At 36.5% G+C, this 19,201-nt stretch overlaps 1 protein-coding gene across 1 annotated transcript in view; it reads right to left on the reverse strand.

Annotated features, from left to right (window-relative positions):
• The window catches only part of LOC148948524 (zinc finger BED domain-containing protein 4-like), an 18,527-nt gene extending 10,830 nt beyond the window's left edge, over nt 1-7,697 (reverse strand). The window contains exons 1-2 of the mRNA XM_089094957.1: nt 7,539-7,697; nt 6,542-6,709 (exon numbers count right to left, since the gene is read on the reverse strand). Of these exons, the coding sequence (XP_088951083.1) occupies nt 6,542-6,709; nt 7,539-7,697 (327 nt within the window). The remainder of the gene's footprint in view (nt 1-6,541; nt 6,710-7,538) is intronic.
• Nucleotides 7,698-19,201: the final 11,504 nt, after the last annotated feature.

Raw genomic sequence — 19,201 nt, forward strand, 5'->3', positions numbered from 1 at the left:
GATGCGTTTGAATTTTTTTATATGAATCCTGTTCGAGAATACTTTCAACGGCCTGAGCAACTTCAACACCTCTCTTCGAGCGCAATGGAATGGCATATGCATAGCGACAAAAAACATTGATTGCAAGTAGAATGTACTTGTCCGGTGTATTGTGACGTCTTTGAATCTTATGTAGAGTTAAGAGATCTGCTTGCATTATATGCAATGGGAAAAAGGCTTTAGTTTTTCGATAATGATTAGCACGAAGCCTATGATTTCTATGCAGAGTGTAACTTGATTCATTTGGTAGATAGTCTTGTACACTTTTAGCGTGAACACCAGTGAATTTGGAAAGAGTAGTGGGGGAACTTAAACTCCCCACTTCATCAAAATTTTCATAAAAACGTTTCAGAACTTCAACCATTTTGAATGTAAACACGTAGTGTAACGTCCGCTACCCTTTTGTATACTGGTGGCTGGTGGTGGTGGTGATGGTGACGTTGACTTGATAGGTCTTCGGTTTTGTCTAGCTATCAGTGGTGTGCTGCTTCTCCTTATTGTCAAGTTTCCACTAGGTGTGCTAGTATTTTCCAAAATAGATTTAAAATCTTCTTCTTCTTCTTCATGTTCATAGTTTAATGGTGTTGAAGACGCTGCATGTTCATTTAATTTTTTTAGAATTTTGCGTATTGCTAATAAGGATTTTGGGGAAGTTTAATGTATTTAGAAAGTTGTATAGATGAGCGTCAAATGATAATAGTCCCTTACAATTTGTAACCATATCATAGATTAAATCAAGTAGATTATAGCTCTTGCCCTGAATTATAATCCCCTTCCCATTGCTATCAACTTGAATATAATCTTGACCACTTTCCATGAGATATATTATGAGCCCTTTAATTTGTTCACGATATGAGTGGGGCATTAGATTTATAAAACTCGACACAATTGAATCCAATTCCTCCTTCTTTAATTGTGTTCCAGAAGCAGCAGAAGAATAATCCTGAGGAGATGGTTCTTTTTTGTGATCAATACCATACCTTCACACGATAGGTCTTATTTTTGTCCACTCGGCGAAGTGCATCTTGAAGTAAATGCAATTTTCTATCATCCTCAATATTCTCGTTGTCAATTAATTTACTCAGATTGTCCTCAAAGTGTTCCACGGGTGAGAGAACGAGTTCTATTGGAGTCAATTTATGGGGTTTGGCCATTTTCTCTCTCTCTAGAGAAAACTGTTTACAAGTCCTGCAATTATCGGTAGTAAAAGTGTGAAAAAGCTACCGCCCGCCCGAAGAAGACTTTTCCTTTTAAAATTCTTTCCTTTGTTTTTAGAGGCCAATGTACGTACAATGGAACGATGTTGCTTTGCCCGTTGCTTAACTACTTCTGGCAGTTGAACATTGCCCACGGTCAAATTTAAACAAAGTTCAGATATTAGATTAATGAAATCATTGTCAACACCATGTTTAAGTATGACTTTCCTAAGTGGGGAATTAGAAGTGCTTAGATCTGAAAATAAATATCTATTTTCATGTAGTTTCTTCAGTGTCATGATAGCAACTAATAGATCTTTTTACTGTTCACAGGGAGATATACTGTAATTTCACCGTCAAAAATATTTGTGACTACACGCAAATCCTCGGATGTATTTTGATTAAGATCCAATAGTATGTAGCCGTAGGGTTTATTAGTTGCCAGATTGTACGCTGAGAGCAGAAATTTAGGTGCCCCAGGATATACTTGTTTATTGAGGGTTATTAGTGAACTAGAATCACGGACAACTCTGTAGATGATATAGTAGGTGCAGTTCAATGCAAGTGTTTGCATACATTTGCTCTGATGAAAGAGGTTGTGTAGAACCAGAGTAATGGAAATCTGTTTATGATGAGAGCGAACGGTGAACAATTGCAGCATTTCCTGGGGCCATTGTTCAATAGATTCAGCCAGATCGTCAATAATCAGCCAAGAGTTTGGTTCAATAATGTTGAAAACATTAAGTCCCTGTATGAATTGTATCTGCACCAATCCCACTATGCCAATTGCTTTTATTTTATCGTATCCTGCCAAATACTGTAACAATAGTAGATTTTTTTTGGCTTTGCAACAAACATTTTATCACAATTTTTTATTATTTCAGTTAAGAGTGTCGTTTTGCCTGACAATGATGGACCACAAACAAACGATCTGAATGGTGATTTAAATTGATACATTTTCCCTTTAACAGATCATCTACAACGAACTGTAGGCTATAGTTGTCTAATGACTAAATAATTTCCCTGCTAGTCCGTTCAAGAATAATGAGAAGAAGAAGAACAAAATCAATAAAGAATCATATTTCTTGTATTATTGACATAAAAAATAACACTTTACAAATAATACATTACAGAAAAAAAACAAGAAAAATACACTTAAGATTTTTTTTAATTTATTTATAATAAAATATTTATTTAAAAAAAATGCATTAGAAAAAGTACTTTAATAAATATACTTTATTTATTTATAAAAAATACAACATTTAATGAAAAAAATACACTTAGAATAATATCACCTTTTTACATCATTTTTTTTTTATTTGAATGCAACAACAACATGTACATTTACAAAAAAAAATCTGCTCTAAGTAAAAAAAAAGATACCTTTGGTAGTGGCGGTGCCCCCCACTGGCGGCCAGCCCCCCCCTCCCCAGGCCGTGAGGCCCCCCCAAGGTTTTGGGAAATTTATTGGACTTTACTCGGTCGGAAGTTAAATAGTGCCCCAGGGGGAGGGTAGTCACACCGTCTTGAGAAACATAGACCTTGTCGGAAATGGTACTCATGGCAATTTTTCTATATTTGCAGTGAAGTTACTGTAGCTCAGCGAACGAATTGCCAACAATTTGGCTCGTGGAATTATATTTTCAACAATACAATTCCTATAGACGTCTATGTCGAAATTATTATCCACATAGCGCGTGGGTACTCCTTTGCAACGTTTTTTGATTTCCTCGTCGTGTGTCTGTATAAAGTACACCTTCGGACTTACAAATATACCACGTTATTTGATTTCCTCGTCGTGTGTCTGTATAAAAGTACACCTTCGGACTTACAAACATAGCACGGGAAATCATGTCGCTTCCCGTTTCTGATTTAAAAAATAAAAGCTGATTTAGCGCCCGACGTTTCACTAGCTCCGGGTAAAGCCCACTCCAATTGGTGTAGTCCATCCGCGAGCTGATGATTTCACCGGGCGCCAAATCATCAAGTAGGTTTGGAGTTTTGACTTTTAGCAGTAGAGAATCTGTGTCCCCGTAGCAGACCTCTACTTGCCCCTTTTCCGGCCACTGTACACTAGTCACATTGTGGTAGAAGTCTAATATTAGCTTCTTAGGGATCTCCAAGATCGCACTACCTGCAGCAATATTTTTATTCAAGACGATGATTCTTTTTTTCCTAATCAATAGTACTATGACCGGGCCAATTATTGCGAAGGAAGTGTAGTTTGGATCAGCAATAATTCGAGCACATTGTTTGGGATCGGTCATGAAGTCACAACGATTCCTTTTGTCAACACTTTTGCACATTTTACCAAAAGCCGAATTTAAAATGAGCTTATAGATTTCTTTTTCGGCTTTCGTCTGCGCTTCAGAACGTTTCTTGACAAAAGTGTCAACAAACCTTTTCAGATAGGGTTTTTGACTAAACTGGAGGGCTCTATGAACCTTTGTGACGTTGAAACCATTGTTGCACATCCATTTTAAAGCCATATTATTTACAACAATATTTTTCTTCGGCAGAAGGTCGGCAATAAGTTTTTCTTTTGAAGGTGACCAATGCAATCCGTCCACCTCGACCAAACGTCTGTTGCGGGGGCTCAAAGATTCCATATACATAGGTCTATTGATGCATGGAAAAACAAAATCCTTTACTGAATCGTGAAGCTCAAATTGTATCTCTCCATCAATTTCAAAAAACAATCCAACCGGCCCATTCTCCTCAACACTGTCAATGTTGGGGAAATGGGGGGCTTGAGGGTCATTGAGCCATTTATAGTCATCGCAGGGTAGCGCATAATGGGAGATGGCCGAGGGGTAGAGGGAATTCATATCAAGGAAAACTGCATCTGATTTTGTCCCCGTCTTCTCTCCAGTTGGATCAGTTTCGAAGATACGATCCCCGTGAAAAACATATCCACCCCTCATTGACCTTTCGATGAACAGGTGCTTATCGATGTCGGTGATCAGCCCGATTTTTTTCCCGCTAATTTTTAGGATGAGGTCCATTTTCAGATGAGGAGATGAAAAATAATACCATTAATCAAAATTAAATTTCCTATATATTTTGTCCGTATTTTTACACATAAAATCTAACAAAGTTAACACATCACTCGACAAATACAGCTTGCAGTAGTCAAATCTATTTTTACACCCTCCCTTGGCCCACACTTTTTTAGCAAAACTGTATTCATCAGGGGTGCACCTGCGATCGTGTAGGCTGTTGTAAAACGATTCAATCTAGGGAATAGTTTCCTCGGCGAATCTCGACATGTAGCAGTAATAATCATAAGGATATATGCCCTTGACCCTCAACAAATCATATAAATCATTTGGAAATTGTTGCTTGAGAAGGGGGAAAGCGTTGCAGCCACCATCGTTTTTCTGCACTTGAAATAATTCGCTCAATGATTTGGGGCAAAAACTGTAGAAATCTAAGAAGTAAATTTTATTCGTGTACTCAACGTTGTCTTCAACACATCTCCACATAAATTCCAAAACAAGCAACTTTTCCGATGATTTAGGAATGATGTTGCAGGAAAAGCTGTCTATCACCCGTGCATCATCCACTGTTCCATTTCTTTGAAGATGTGCCATTTCTGGTAGCACATACTTCAGATCATAGTTAGAATTATGTATAAAAACCGGAAGAAAGAGTTTCTGTTTAATTTTTAAATTACATGAATTGTGAGCCCACCCCCGAAAGTTACCTTTCCCCGTTGAATTGGGGTCGATAAGATGATTGTGATCCTGGACAGTGTCTTTTGGGGCAAGAGCACTCCTACAAACCCCAAAAATTTTACTTTTCTAGTGCCCGTTGCTCCTTATCTGATAATGACATTGGGTAGTTGGTGTGACGCAATCGTGAAATTGCACCGTTCGCTGTTTTTATTAAACACACCAATAACTTCTCCATGCCACCTTCCTCATCCATAGTAAAAAAAACTCTTCCAATTGCATTTTATTGTTGGAATCGCGACGGGCATTAACATAGGAACACGCAACTAGTTTGTGTTCCTTGACTATATTTGGCCTTGATGGGTCCGATACCACCACCAGTCTTGATTCACAATCGAAAGATACTTTATCAACCTGTAGCAGGGAATTTTGAAAATTTTTAAATTGTAAAGTATCTTTGCCTTCTGCCGGCATTTCAATTCTTTGATTGTCATGAATTTTGCAATATCTCATATGATCTGAGAATGTTTGTTCATTTCTAAATGGGGAAAGGCACATGAGGCAATAGTGACACTCCCCTTTCTGAACGCCTTGAGATAAAAGTCGACTTATTGCCGTAACGGGGGAAAAATGACCGTAGGAGTTTACATCTTTGGGAGGCTCTTAGATAATCCAAACCCAATTTTTAACATTATCTACCAACGGTGTCCTAACTGAATATAAATCCCCTTTTTTATTCGGTTTTTTCTCCCATTTACAAATTCTCTGCCGTACTGAAAAACAACCAACCCAAACCCTGGATATTCGTTTGCTTATTCAAATATGGTTATTTCATTCAATAATAACGGATGTATTCCCTATAAACAGTAAAAATTTTCTTTAGGGAAATTTTCTCCACCGTTACGTGCAAGGCTGTCGAGATTTTTTATTCCTGAATCTTTTTTTAATGTCTTATGGGCTGCTACCAAAAATGTATATTTTAAGCATTGCAGTCCTGTGTCAAAACCGAAACCCTGAACCCCCCCTGTAGCCGACAAATCTGGGTGGCATTTTATTCTTCGACTACCCCGCCCTCCCCTTAAACTAAATTTTTGTTTAAATCTATTGAGATTCAGATCCATATATTCAATGTATAAAATGGTGAACCCACTCCCCCTCTCGTTAAATGTGTCCAAAGTTAATTTTAATTTATTAACACAATTGTAAAAGTTATCCTCCACTTCCATTAGACCAGGGTAAAAAGCTTGGTTGCCAGTTGAAAAATGAAAATAAAAATGTCTCCTGATTTCCCTTTTTGTAAATAAACTTTTTGATTGACTGATGGTTTAATCCCCCCCTGACCCCCCAATTCTGAATCTGAATCTCAATAAGTGCTCGAATTTGGTCGATTTATGCATGAAGAATATTTACAGGGTCTGTTAAAATGACACTCCCATCAACGAGGTTTTCCTCGGGGGGATTAAAATCTACCCTATGTGTTTGCATGTGACCTAGAGCAGACTCTAACAAATAAAATTCACGTAGTTTCGAGGACGCTACATTATTTTCATGTCATGCACCTATTTGTACAGGATCCAATTCACTAATAATAAAGTCATCGTCAAAAATGTCCCTGGAAATATTAGATCCAACAATTTCCATAAGGCTATTCATTTCTTCCATTGTAAGATGGAAATCCGGGGGAATAGTACACGACGTACCTTCACTAACATCATCCAATTGTTCCGGCGACAGTGGACAATTACCCATGATGTTCTGAAGTCCTGGGCCACGGAAGGAAGTTGTTTTTGCAGCTTCCCCCTGACAGTAAAATGAATGGATTGAGTTATTTTTCTTTGAGGAAAGTTTTATCACAATTATAGCACACAATTTTTTTTCTTAGTTGGATTTTTATTCATATTATTTATCAAAAAATATTTTTCTCTTAATTGGATTCGTATTTATCAAACAAATGCATAATAAATTACAAATTTTTACTTATAGCATTATTTGTAAAACAAGTGCATAATAAACTACAAATTTTGTTAATAGCACACGCGCTCAAGCGCACACACGCACACGCACATGCACACACACACGCGCACACACACACAACACGCACACAAACACACGTACACACTCAAACACACACACACATCGCAACGTTTGACTAATAGAAATAAAATACAGTAAAAAAAAATCAACTCATTAACTGTCTTAATACCTCATTAAAAAAAATGACTTTTTCCTACAAATATAGCCAACCATAAAAAATAGCGATCAGACTAGAAGCAGATTCCTTTTCCTACAAATCTACCCGTTTACAAATCTACTATTTGTAATAAAAATAAAGTAAAGTACATTATAAAAATATTTGCCATTGGTTCAATAAGAAGCATTTCATGTCTAGTCAGATGTTTACCACCTACTAAAGTCATGTATCAATATTAAGGCACTATCTGATTAATTTTTTTTTTGCCCCCCACCCCCCATTTTTTTTTCTTCAATAATTACCGTCTTTAGGAAATACAAACGTGAAAATTTCACGAGAAGGTCCTTATTCCATTGAAGAATACACGAAGCAAAGGCGGGTAAAATGCCGATTAATTTGCGCTGTAAAGCTGAATGCTATCTGATAAATGGTGCTTACCATAGAAGTTACAGCTGTAGAAACCGCTCGTGGGGCATAGTGAATCACGGTATCTCTCCTCAAATTCATGCTAGTCTCCCCAACGGGCTTTACTGTTTTATACGATGGGTCCTTGTGGGAAGAATGGAATTCTTGATGATTTTGAATGTTGTCTACCATAACCAATAAATCCTCTAATTTCGATATATCAAATTGTCAGTAGATGGTATGTATCCTTCCCCTAAATTAGTTTCAAAATTGAACTCTTCTGTGTCATTGAGCTTTGCTCGCTTTTGACTTGACGCTTGAATATCAGAATCCTGGAAAGAAAAAATCAATTTTTAGTTATTCACTAGGTAACTTGAAGTCTCATAGGCTTAAATCATCCTAAAACACAGAAAAAAACCCCTTTAGTAAATACACACGCATACATACAATGATCGTCTCAATTATATATGGCACGGAAGATAATTGCTATCTGTTGAGTTAAAAATAGAAATTGTTGGAAACGCTATTTCACCGAGATATCTTTATACCTGGCCATCTGCTTTGAAGCTAGGGAAAAATATACGATATGAATCATTTCAAGTCAGATTTTTACTGGATATTAAATAAGTACCATTTCTACCCATCCTTCAAAACTGAATTCCCCCTCCTAGGATTATCTTTAACCCCAATTATTAATTTCGGTTAAGCTATGAATGCATATAGCCATAAAAGTGCAGTTTTTTTGACGCATCAGTCACACACCCTCCCCCAACAATGCCATAAGAATGAGCCACAAACACATAGAAAAAGGTACATAAGAAACATTTTATATACGATACATGAAAAAAAATACAATTTCAACTATTATTTTATTCAGAATATTAATAGGGGGCGCCCCCTTCCCCCAAATCCTCCTCTTTTTCTCTAAAATAATTACCCCCTTTAGTAAATACACAAGCATACATACAATAATCGTCTCATTAAGTTTGTTCAATTAACAGCGCAGTGAAATGTAATCTCACAAGAAAACAGCCTTCTAATCAAAACAGCTGTTATGAACATGTGAATCTTATCATAGCTCGCATATTTACAGAAAGTTCACCTTTCTGTGTGAAACTCAAAATGATAGATAATTCTGTATAAAACTCATAATGCGAGATAGAAAATAAAAAGGTTATATTATTCGACGAATAAAGTATACTTACTTACCAATATAATTCTTTTATTGTCAATTATAACGAGCAAATTGATTCTCATAGGTTTATTAGAACTTCTATTAATCAATTGAGACAAAATGAGCAATTCGTTCAATATATATAGCAAAAAAAAAAGAAGCATGATTATAACCAACTGTAAACCGGTATTTCTAGAATGAGAACATTCTTTGATTACGCAATTTGACAGTTTCTAGTTTTCGGTTTTAAGAAAAATGTTATGATGAAAGTGCCTCAAAAACCAGTCTGGTCGCGTTTTGCAATGTGCACGTCAAACTGCACTGTATATTCTTGTGTAATTCCATGTGCAATTGAACCCTTATACACTATCATGATGAACGAAGTTGCTAAAGACGTGTTTTTTAATCAGTTTGCTTGGAAAGGTATCAAGGAACATTGGTGTGAGAGGATACTCACTCTCTTTGAAAAGGTGTAGAGCATCAAGCAAATGTTATGGTCCTAGGGCATTAAGCAAATAGCATGGTAATTCCTAGGGCATTAAGCAAAATGAAACATAGCACTCTACTCAAGTCGACCCTTAAATAGCCAAACTGAAGTTTCAAAGAACCAGAGAAAATAGGTCCCACCCCCAATAGATAAAGGCTTCTCATTTACTCAATGTTCCACTCAATTTCCTCCACTTGACGCCAAATCGCAGCCTTCCTCTTCCCAACTTCCAGTTTTATCACAGCCACAAGTTATTCATCATTATAATCAAGAATGGCAATGGTTAGCCACATACTTTGCAGTTTCCCATCTTATCGAGGTTGGCAGTGAACCAGTTGAACTGAAAAATATCCTTAAAAAAGGCCATTACTATGCTCCTAGGAAAGGAAATCAGGCAAAAAGCTAAGGTCCAACTTTTATCCTTCGAAGAAGGCATGGAATGCCATTCTAACTCAACACTTCCTACGATCCCAACTGTTAGCAAGTCCCCCAGAAATTTGATAGAATCACCAGCACCTGAAATGATGGTAGAAGCCCCAAGCCATAGCAAAACAAAACAAGAAAAAGCTGACAAACACAGTAACACAGAAATTGACGACCTCTCACAAAGTCTCTTCGGGCGAGGATGATGTTCAAAGCAAAACCCAAGTGAAAAGATACCCAACAAGAATACCTGACGACTAATTAATGTGTGACTTTTCGTTTTAACTAATTTATCTCTTTCTAATAGCATTGCTTTTAATTATTCCGATATAGAAAGTAACCAGCATGCCTCATGCTACCTTTAACATTAACTCATGCTAGTTGTAAATACCTTGATATTCTCGATTTTGCTACCAATGTGAAGCCAAAAGTAGTCAATAATAATTCCCTTAATGTTCTTTGTTTCAACATCAGAAGCATCCGGGATAAGTGGCTCAGGTTTAAAGACTTAATTTCATTCAATGGTGTTTGCCCTTTTGACGTAATAGGATTAACAGAGACATGGCTTTTCGATAATGATGACACTAGTGATTTTTTACTCCCTGGTTACCACATAATCCATGTGCCCAGGAGATTGACAAAGTGTTCTGGGGGTATCTCACTTTACATCCGTTCGAATGTAAATTTTACCAGGCTATCAGAGTGCGAATCTATTTTTTCTACACAAATAAATCTCAGATGTATTTATTCAATAATTGTTAACATAGTTATCGGCCAAAATTCCTATATACTCTCCTTGATTTATAAACCTCCTCCATTTCCGACCTCATGTCTTTGTAATTTGTTTCTTGATTTCTCTAATTTTATTAATCAACCCCATAAAAAGGCAATAGTTCTTGGGGACTTTAATTGTAATCTACTCAATGTTGGTAAAAATATTGAATCTGACACTTTCTTTGAATCAGTAACCGCGAGTGATTTTCTATCCATAATTTTTTTACCCAGCAGAGTTTATCCTGTGAGATCAACTTAAACATTAATTGATAACATTTTTTTATCCACTTCCCTGGGAAATGACCTGTCCTCAAATATAATATTTTCGGATCTGTCATACCATTTTCCTATTTATTTGTCACTACCTTCGCAACCACTACCTCTACGCTCTAGAATTAATATCCTAACACGTACTATAAATTATAGATCTGTAAATATAACCCATTTTATCGATTGCCCAAGAACCACTGACTGGTCCGATGTTTTAAATTGTCAAGAGGTAAATTCTGCCACAAATGGTTATGCGCAAAGGCTAAGTGAGATCATGCATTCAACTTTTCCTATTCGTAAACCTAACCGGAAAACTATCCCTATATGGCCCTGGATGTCATATAGCCTCATTGTCTCCTCATATCGTAAAAACAAATTATATAAGATAGCCCGTAAAACCAGTAGTGATATTGACCTATCAAATTATAAAAATTATAAAAACTTGTACACTAAACTCAGCCGTGAAGCGAAGAAAAATTATTATTTTACAAAAATTCTCAATTATAAAGGAAACCTGAAAAAGATTTGGTCCACCATTAATGATATACTCTCGAAAATAGAAAATCAAAGTCTATACCTATTCGCCTTAAAGACACAAATGGTAGATTAATTGACCCTTTACATGCACCTGACGCATTTAATAATTATTTTTCTAATGTTCCTCATACTGACTCCCGCTTCTCCTTACAGGCTGTACTCCCTTGCTTCATTTCTAGATCCATGTTTTTCTGCCCAACTGATAGCAATGAGGCACCCCAAATCATCGGTTCTCTCCCTATTAGTTTTACACCTGACTGTCTTGGATTAAGTAATAAGCTCCTGAAGACCATATCTCCTTTTGTTTACGAGCCCATCAAGCACATTGCCAACCTATCTCTAACCCATGGAGTTTTCCCTGATTTACTAAAGTTAGCCCTTGTTATTCCAGTTCTTAAAAAGGGCAATCGAACTAAGATAGGCAATTATCGTCCAATCTCAATTCTTCCTGTTATATCCAAAGTGCTCGAGAGAATTATATTCAGACGTCTGTCTCCCTTTCTGTTTGTCAGTCAGCACTCTGTTTCCTTGATTCCTCCTCACCAATATGGCTTTCGGCCGAAATTTTCAACTTCTCATGCTCTAATTGACGCCACACAGTTCATACACTCACAACTCGACCTTGAAAAAACTGTATTTATTTTTGGATTTCTCCAGGGCCTTTGACACGGTCGGTCATAGTATTTTAATAAGTAAATTAAATAGTTACGGTATTCGTGGTGTTCCCCTCTCTTGGTTTGATTCTTATCTATCTGGAAGAGTACAGAGTGCGAGCTTAGGTGGAGTATCCTCTCAGCCCTTACCTGTTTGGAGGGGTATCCCGCAAGGCTCCGTTCTAGGCCGGATTTTATTTCTCCTATATATCAATGATCTTGTTATGGACCGGGGCCCTTCAGTGCATTCTGCACAATTTGCTGGTGACTGCAACTTCTTCATCACTGGCACCAATTTACCATCGGCAATAACCTCTGCCCAAGTCCTTCTGAACAGAGACCAGGCGTGGTGCCTTACGAATAACATGACCATTAATAGCAAAAAAAGTCAAGTAGTATTATTCAGAACCCCCTACCACAAAGAGGTAATCCAACCTGCTCTTGGTCTCAAGTACTCCTTCGACATCCTCCCACAAGTGGAAGTTGCCAAGTTTCTTGGTGTATTTATTGACTCATGCTTGTCATTCTCTAATCATATTTCTTACATCACAGCGATAATTTTGAGACAAGTAGCTATGATTAACCGTGTGAATTATTTTCTTCCTCCTGACATCCTAGTTACCCTCTATTATTCCTTTATTTTTCCTTACTTTTCTTATTGCGGATCAGTTTGGGGAAATACAAACGGTACTTCACTAAAAAATCCAAATTTGCACTAAAAAACTTAAAATCGACATTTTATGGATTATTTGGGTGAAACAGTTTGAGACATTTTAGAGGATTATTTGGGGTGAAACTCTGTGGTCGTTATAATACACAAGTTCCATTTGAACAGTGTTGTAAGGTCCCCTACCCCAACCCCCAGGGGCCCCCCAAACCCCAACTTTTGCTCCTCCCCACACTTTTTAATACCTTTTTTTCGCGCTTGAGACACAGAAGGGCCCCCCCTCCACCCAACTTTTTGCCCCCCCCTTTTTTACACTTTTTTTGTGCGCCTGAGACACAGAAGGGCCCCCCTCCCCAACTTTATGGTCCCCCTCTATTTTTTTTAACTTTTTTTAATTTTTTAACATGGTATTTTTTCAACTTTTTTTTACATGTCTTCGAATGAACAAGTACACAATATGGGATTATGTGAGACGATTATGGATTTGAACATCAAGGACAGTAACCATCAATGACCCTAGCCATCAAGGACCTCAACGTCCAAGGTCCCCTACCCCAACCCCCAAGGGACCCCCTCTACTCAAATTTTTGACCCCCCCCATATTTTACACTTTTTTTAAGCTTCTTTTTAACTTTTTTTTAACATGATATTTTTCAACTTTTTTTTACATGTCTTCGAATGAACAAGTACACAATATGGGATTATGTAAGACGATTATGGATTTGAACATCAAGGACAGCAATCATCAATAGCCCTAGCCATCAAGGACTTCAACCTCCAAGGTCCCCTACCCAAAACCCCAAGGGCCCCCCCCCCCTTCACCCAACTTTTTGACCCCCCCCCCCATTTTTTACTCTTTTTTGAAGTTTATTTTTAACTTTATTTATTTTTTTTTTTTAACATGATATTTTTTCAATTTATTTTTACGTATCTTAAAATAACATGAAATATGCTTACGGCTCTACCAATCGTACTCTATGCTTGCTCATAAGCACGATGCGGCATTCCCACTGGTACTCTATGGCTGGTTATTGACACTACCTACTTTATTGCATGTATAAAATCAGTATTTTTTACGCAGTGTAACGATAAAGACATAACTCATATCTTTAAAAAAGTGAAGATGAAGCAATTTAAGAAAGTGTGTTCACATTTTAATGTTATTGTAGCATTGAATACTGGCATGGAGAAGTATTTGAACTATGAAACAAGTACAAGTGGTAGCACTACTGGAAATGTATGTGTGCATTGTCATGACACTAAGTAATTAAATTTCTTTGGTGCACCAAAAAAAATCAACTCTTATGATGATGGATATGGGAGATTGAGATCTCCGGAGAAGATCGCACTCAAAGAGAATGCCAACATAAAAAATAATAGTTGATGAAGAGGGGCATCTTCTTGCTAGTGCTTCTGGTAACATGTTACCAAGCGTTAAACCCTATCGTCAGCTTTCGGGTATTAGCATTCAAATGAAAGCAAGAGGAAAAGAAAGGCCTACTCTTCTACTAATATCATAAACCATATCTTGTCTACGTGCCGAGACTGTTAGCTGTGTAAAAATAATGTGGTAATAGACAGTGAAATTGCCAGAAAAATAATAAGGGCAATGAGAGAAAATATCACTAAGGAATATAAAGATCAGTCAATGAAAAACAAAGTGCCAGCAAACGTTTTCACTACTATTGATCATATAGTTATTGAACCTAATAATACCAAAGATGAAACGCATATTGAACATTTAGGTGACACACCAGTAGAAATATGCTCACATGTTAGTGTTATTGTAGCATTGAATGCTGACAGGGAGAAGTGTTTGAACTATGAAACAAGTACAAGTGGTAGCACTATTGGAAATGTATGCGTACTTTGTCATGACAGTAAGAAATTAAATTTCTTTGTAGTACCAAAAAAAATCAATTATACAAATGGTAGATATGCGTAAGTATCATTTCCAGAGAAGTTAGTACTCAAAGAGAATGCCAACATAAAAATAATAGTTGATGAAGAGGGATATCTTCTTGCTAGTGCTATAGGTAACTTGCTACCTATTAATAGAACCTATTGTCATCTTTCGGTTGTTAGCATTCAAATGAAAGCAAAGAGGAAAAAAAGGCCTAATCTTCTACTAATATCATAAACCATATCATATCTACGTGCCGAAACTGTTACCTATGTAAAAATAATGTGGTAATAGACAGTGAAATTGCCGGAAAAATAAAAAGGGCAATGGCAGAAAATATCACTAAGGAATACAAAGATGAATCGATGAAAAACAAAGTGCTAGCCAACGTTATTGCTACTATTGATCATATAGTCAATGAACCTAATAAAGCCAAAGATGAAACACATTTTGAAGCTGTCGATGACACACCAGTCAATATTGTGTATGACTCAAAATGGAATAATGATTATTCTACTGATTACGAGCTAAGAGAATACAATAGCTACATTATCAAGAGAGAACATGGTAAACTATTTTATGGAACAAATTCAAAATGACCAAAGTTGCTCATTGATATTAATAGTGTATCATAATATACTTTTTGTATTAATATTTTACATGACATTATTTCATTAAAAATATACTATGCATTACTTTGTTATGTGTTCATTATTTTTAGGATATGCTAGAACTTCAAATGTTTTGAATATCCACTAAAACATAAAGATATTTTCTGCCATTGCACTTTTTATTTTTCCGGCAATTTCACTGTCTATTACCACATTATTTTTACATAGGTAACAGTTTCGGCACGTAGGCAAGATATGGTTTATGATATTAGTAGAAGAGTAGGCCTTTCTTTTCCTATTTGCTTTCATTTAAGTGCTAATACCCAAAATATGACAATAGGTTCTATCAATAGGCAGCATGTTACCTATAGCACTAGCAAGAAGATATCCCTCTTCATCAACTATTATTTTTACGTTGGCATTCTCTTTGAGTACTAATTTCTCTGGAAATAATACTTTCGCATATCCACCATTTTTATAATTGAATTTTTTTGGTACTCCAAAGAAATTTAATTCCTTACTGTCATGACAACGCACGCATACAATTCCAATAGTGCTACCACTTGTTCTTGTTTCATAGTTCAAATACTTCTTCTTGTCAGCATTCAATGCTACAATAAAACTAACATGTGAACACATTTCTACTGGTGTGTCACCTATATGTTCATCTGTGGTATTATTAGGTTAATTGACTATATGATCAATAGTAGTAAAAACGTTTGCTGACATGTTTTTTTCATCGATTCATCTCTATATTCCTTAGTGATATTTTCTGCCATTGCCCTTTTTATTTTTCTTGCAATTTCACTGTCTATTTCCACATTATTTTTACACAGGTAGCAGTTTCGGCACGTAGACAAGATATGGTTTATGATATTAGTAGAAGAGTCGGCCTTTCTTTTCCTCTTTGCTTTCATTTGAATGCTAATACCCCGAAAGCTGACGATAGGGTTTAACACTGGGTAACATGTTACCAGAAGCACTAGCAAGAAGATGCCCCTCTTCATCAACTATTATTTTTATGCTGGAATTCTCTTTGAGTGCGATCATCTCTGGAGATCTCAATCTCGCATATCCACTATCATAAGAGTTGAATTTGTTTTGTGATCCAAAAAATTTTATTTTCTTAGTGTCATGACAATGCACGCATACATTTCCAATAGTGCTACCTCTTTTACTTGTTTCATAGTTCAAATACAAAAAAGTGTACAATATGGGGGGGTCAAAAATTTGAGTGGAGGGGGGCCTCGGGGGTGGGGGTACGGGACCTTGGAGGTTAAGGTCCTTAATGGCTAGGGTCATTGATGGTTGCTGTCCTTTATGTTCAAATCCATAATCGTCTCACATAATCCCATATTGTGTATTTGTTCATTCGAAGACATGCAAAAAAAAGTTGAAAAAATACCATGTTAAAAAAAAGTTTAAAAAACTTCAAAAAAGCGTAAAAAAGGGGGGGAAGGTCAAAAATTTGGGTGGAGGGGGGGGGCCTTGGGAGTTGGGGTAGGGGACCTTGGAGGTTGAGGTCCTTGATGGCTATGGTCATTGATGGTTGGTGTCCTTGATGTTCAAATCCATGATCGTTTCACATAATCCCATATTGTGTACTTGTTCATTCGAAGACTTGTAAAAAAAAAGTTGGAAGAATACCGTTAAAAAAAGTAAAAAAAGTTAAAAAAAATGGAGGGGGCCCATAAAGTTGGGGGGAGGGGGACCCTTCTGTGTCTCAAGCGCACAAAAGAAATGTAAAAAAAATTGGAGGGGGGGGCAAAAAGTTGGATGGAGGGGGCCCCTTCTTTGTCTCAAGCGCGTAAAAAAAAGTATTAAAATATGTGGTGGGGCAAAAAAGTTGGGGGGCCCTTCTGTGTCTCAAGCGCGCAAAAAAAGTATTAAAAATGTAGAGGGGTCCCTTCAGGGTTGGGGTAGGGGACCTTACAACACTGTTCAAATGGAACTAGTGTATTATAACGACCACAGAGTTTCACCCCAAATCATCCTCTAAAATGTCTCAAACTGTTTCACCCAAATAATCCCTAAAATGTCGATTAATTTGTTTCGCCCAAATAATCCCTGTCTGTATTGAATAGGCATAGAAACATCTATGGAACATCAAATCAAATTTCCATCAAACCACATAACCATGAAACAGCACTCATAACCATGTATATTCAGTACCTTCTGACCCACTATGAAAAATAAAATCACATAACCATGAAACTACATAACCATGAAACAACACTCATAACCATCAAACAACAAAACCATGTATATTTAGTACCTTCTGACCCATCTATGAAACATCAAATCACATAACCATCAAACCAAATAACCATGAAACAGCACTCATAACCATCAAACAACAAAACCGTGTATATTCAAAACCTTCTGCCCCATCTATGAAACATCAAATCACATAACCATCAAACTACATAACCATGAAGCAGCCCTCATAACACTCAAACAACGAAACCATGTATATTCAGTACCTTCTGACCCATCTATGAAACATCAAATCACATAACCATCAAACCACATAATCATGAAACAACACTCATAACCATCAAACAACATAACCATTTATATTCAGTACCTTCTGATCCATCTATGAAACAGCACTCATAACCATCAAACAACAAAACCATGTATATTCAGTACCTTCTGACCCATCTATGAAACATCAAATCATATAACCAACAAACAGAACAGAACTAAGAAAAAACATCAAATCACATAGCCATAAAACCATATAACCATCAACAAACAGAACCATGAAACAACATAACCATCAAACAGGCCTAGAAAGAGGTACTTTTAAAGTACTAAATAATACCTTTTTTATCAATGATGATTTAAACTGTAGACAATGTAGACAATGATGTAAACTCCCGTTCGAAATTAGAGAAGGGTTCCTACTTTCCTCAACTACTACCTATTATAATATTAATAATTCGGAAGCCCACTGTCTCCGTTCATCCAATAGAGCCTTTATAATTCCTAAATGCATTTCTAGTGCTGCCCAGCAATCTCCCATTTACAAGTCAATTATTCAATGAAACAAAATACCCTCCAGTGTTGACCTAGCCACAAGTTTCTGCAAGCTGTACAAAAATGTAACAAAACTTGATAATATAACTTAATCTTTCAACTTTTAACCAATTTGCTTTAATTATCCATGTTTTATTCTTCTATCATTTTTTTTTCAGTGTCACTTTAATATTTTCTTTTTTTTGGTCCTTAACAAGTTCTCTTCTAGGATCTTTATTGTTATTGATGTTTGTGTCATGTTTTTATTCGAATAATAAATTGAATAGAATTAGCAGTTTAGTTTATGATTGACTATTCATAAAACTGACAACGAAAAGGAAATAACAAAAATAATGGCATTGTTGAAGTTGGTTTATGTGTCGCTAATCATTTAATGATTAAAGTTCAGCATTTCATGTGTATTATGATATGTTTAGGTCCGAATAGTGCACTTAATTATATTTTTGCATGCGGCTATTCAATCTAGCTTGTAAATAGAAAAACTTAGTGCCAAAAAATCATGCTTGCGCTCTGTTCAGTCTTCCTAAAATAAAGCAATTAAACAAGCATTTTGTCTTCCAAAAATACAGGTCCACCATTCCTCAAGCACATAACTGCTAAACAGACCTTAAATTCACCTTATCACCTTAATAAGCCGCAGCATAGATACTATACAGTAACGAAAATACCTAACTTCTTTAGTAAAGTGTTTTGGGACACAGCATGTCTCGCACATTCCTTGACTCCGCTTTTTCACGTGCGCAATGACGAATCTTTAGTGATGGCTGGTCATATGCTGTGAAATGAAGCTAATACGATATTAATGAATAGTTATGTACCCTGACCACCGACCCTTTGAGGCGCTGTGATGTGTCCCATTTCTGAAACAATTTTCGTTACTTTGCAATACCCATGCGGTGCTACCCAGCTTACTACAGAACGGTAAGGTCATGTATTACCTCCATGTTTGTTGTGTCCTTATTGCGTATCTGCTCCTCAGGGCTACGGTAAATTTCGCGCCTATTTATCCTACAATATTGAACCACAGATATGTCAAAATATCATATTTTCACTCAAATTTAATTTGGCCTACTGTCTCACAATAAGTCAAATTGACATATTTACGAACTGGAAGAATATGTAATGAAGATTCTTACTGTCTTTGCTACCTTTATA

This window comes from Artemia sp. Qi Xiang Cuo, chromosome 9, assembly GCF_049724085.1.
Source record: "Artemia sp. Qi Xiang Cuo chromosome 9, ASM4972408v1, whole genome shotgun sequence".
Taxonomy (NCBI): Eukaryota; Metazoa; Arthropoda; class Branchiopoda; order Anostraca; family Artemiidae; genus Artemia; species Artemia sp. Qi Xiang Cuo.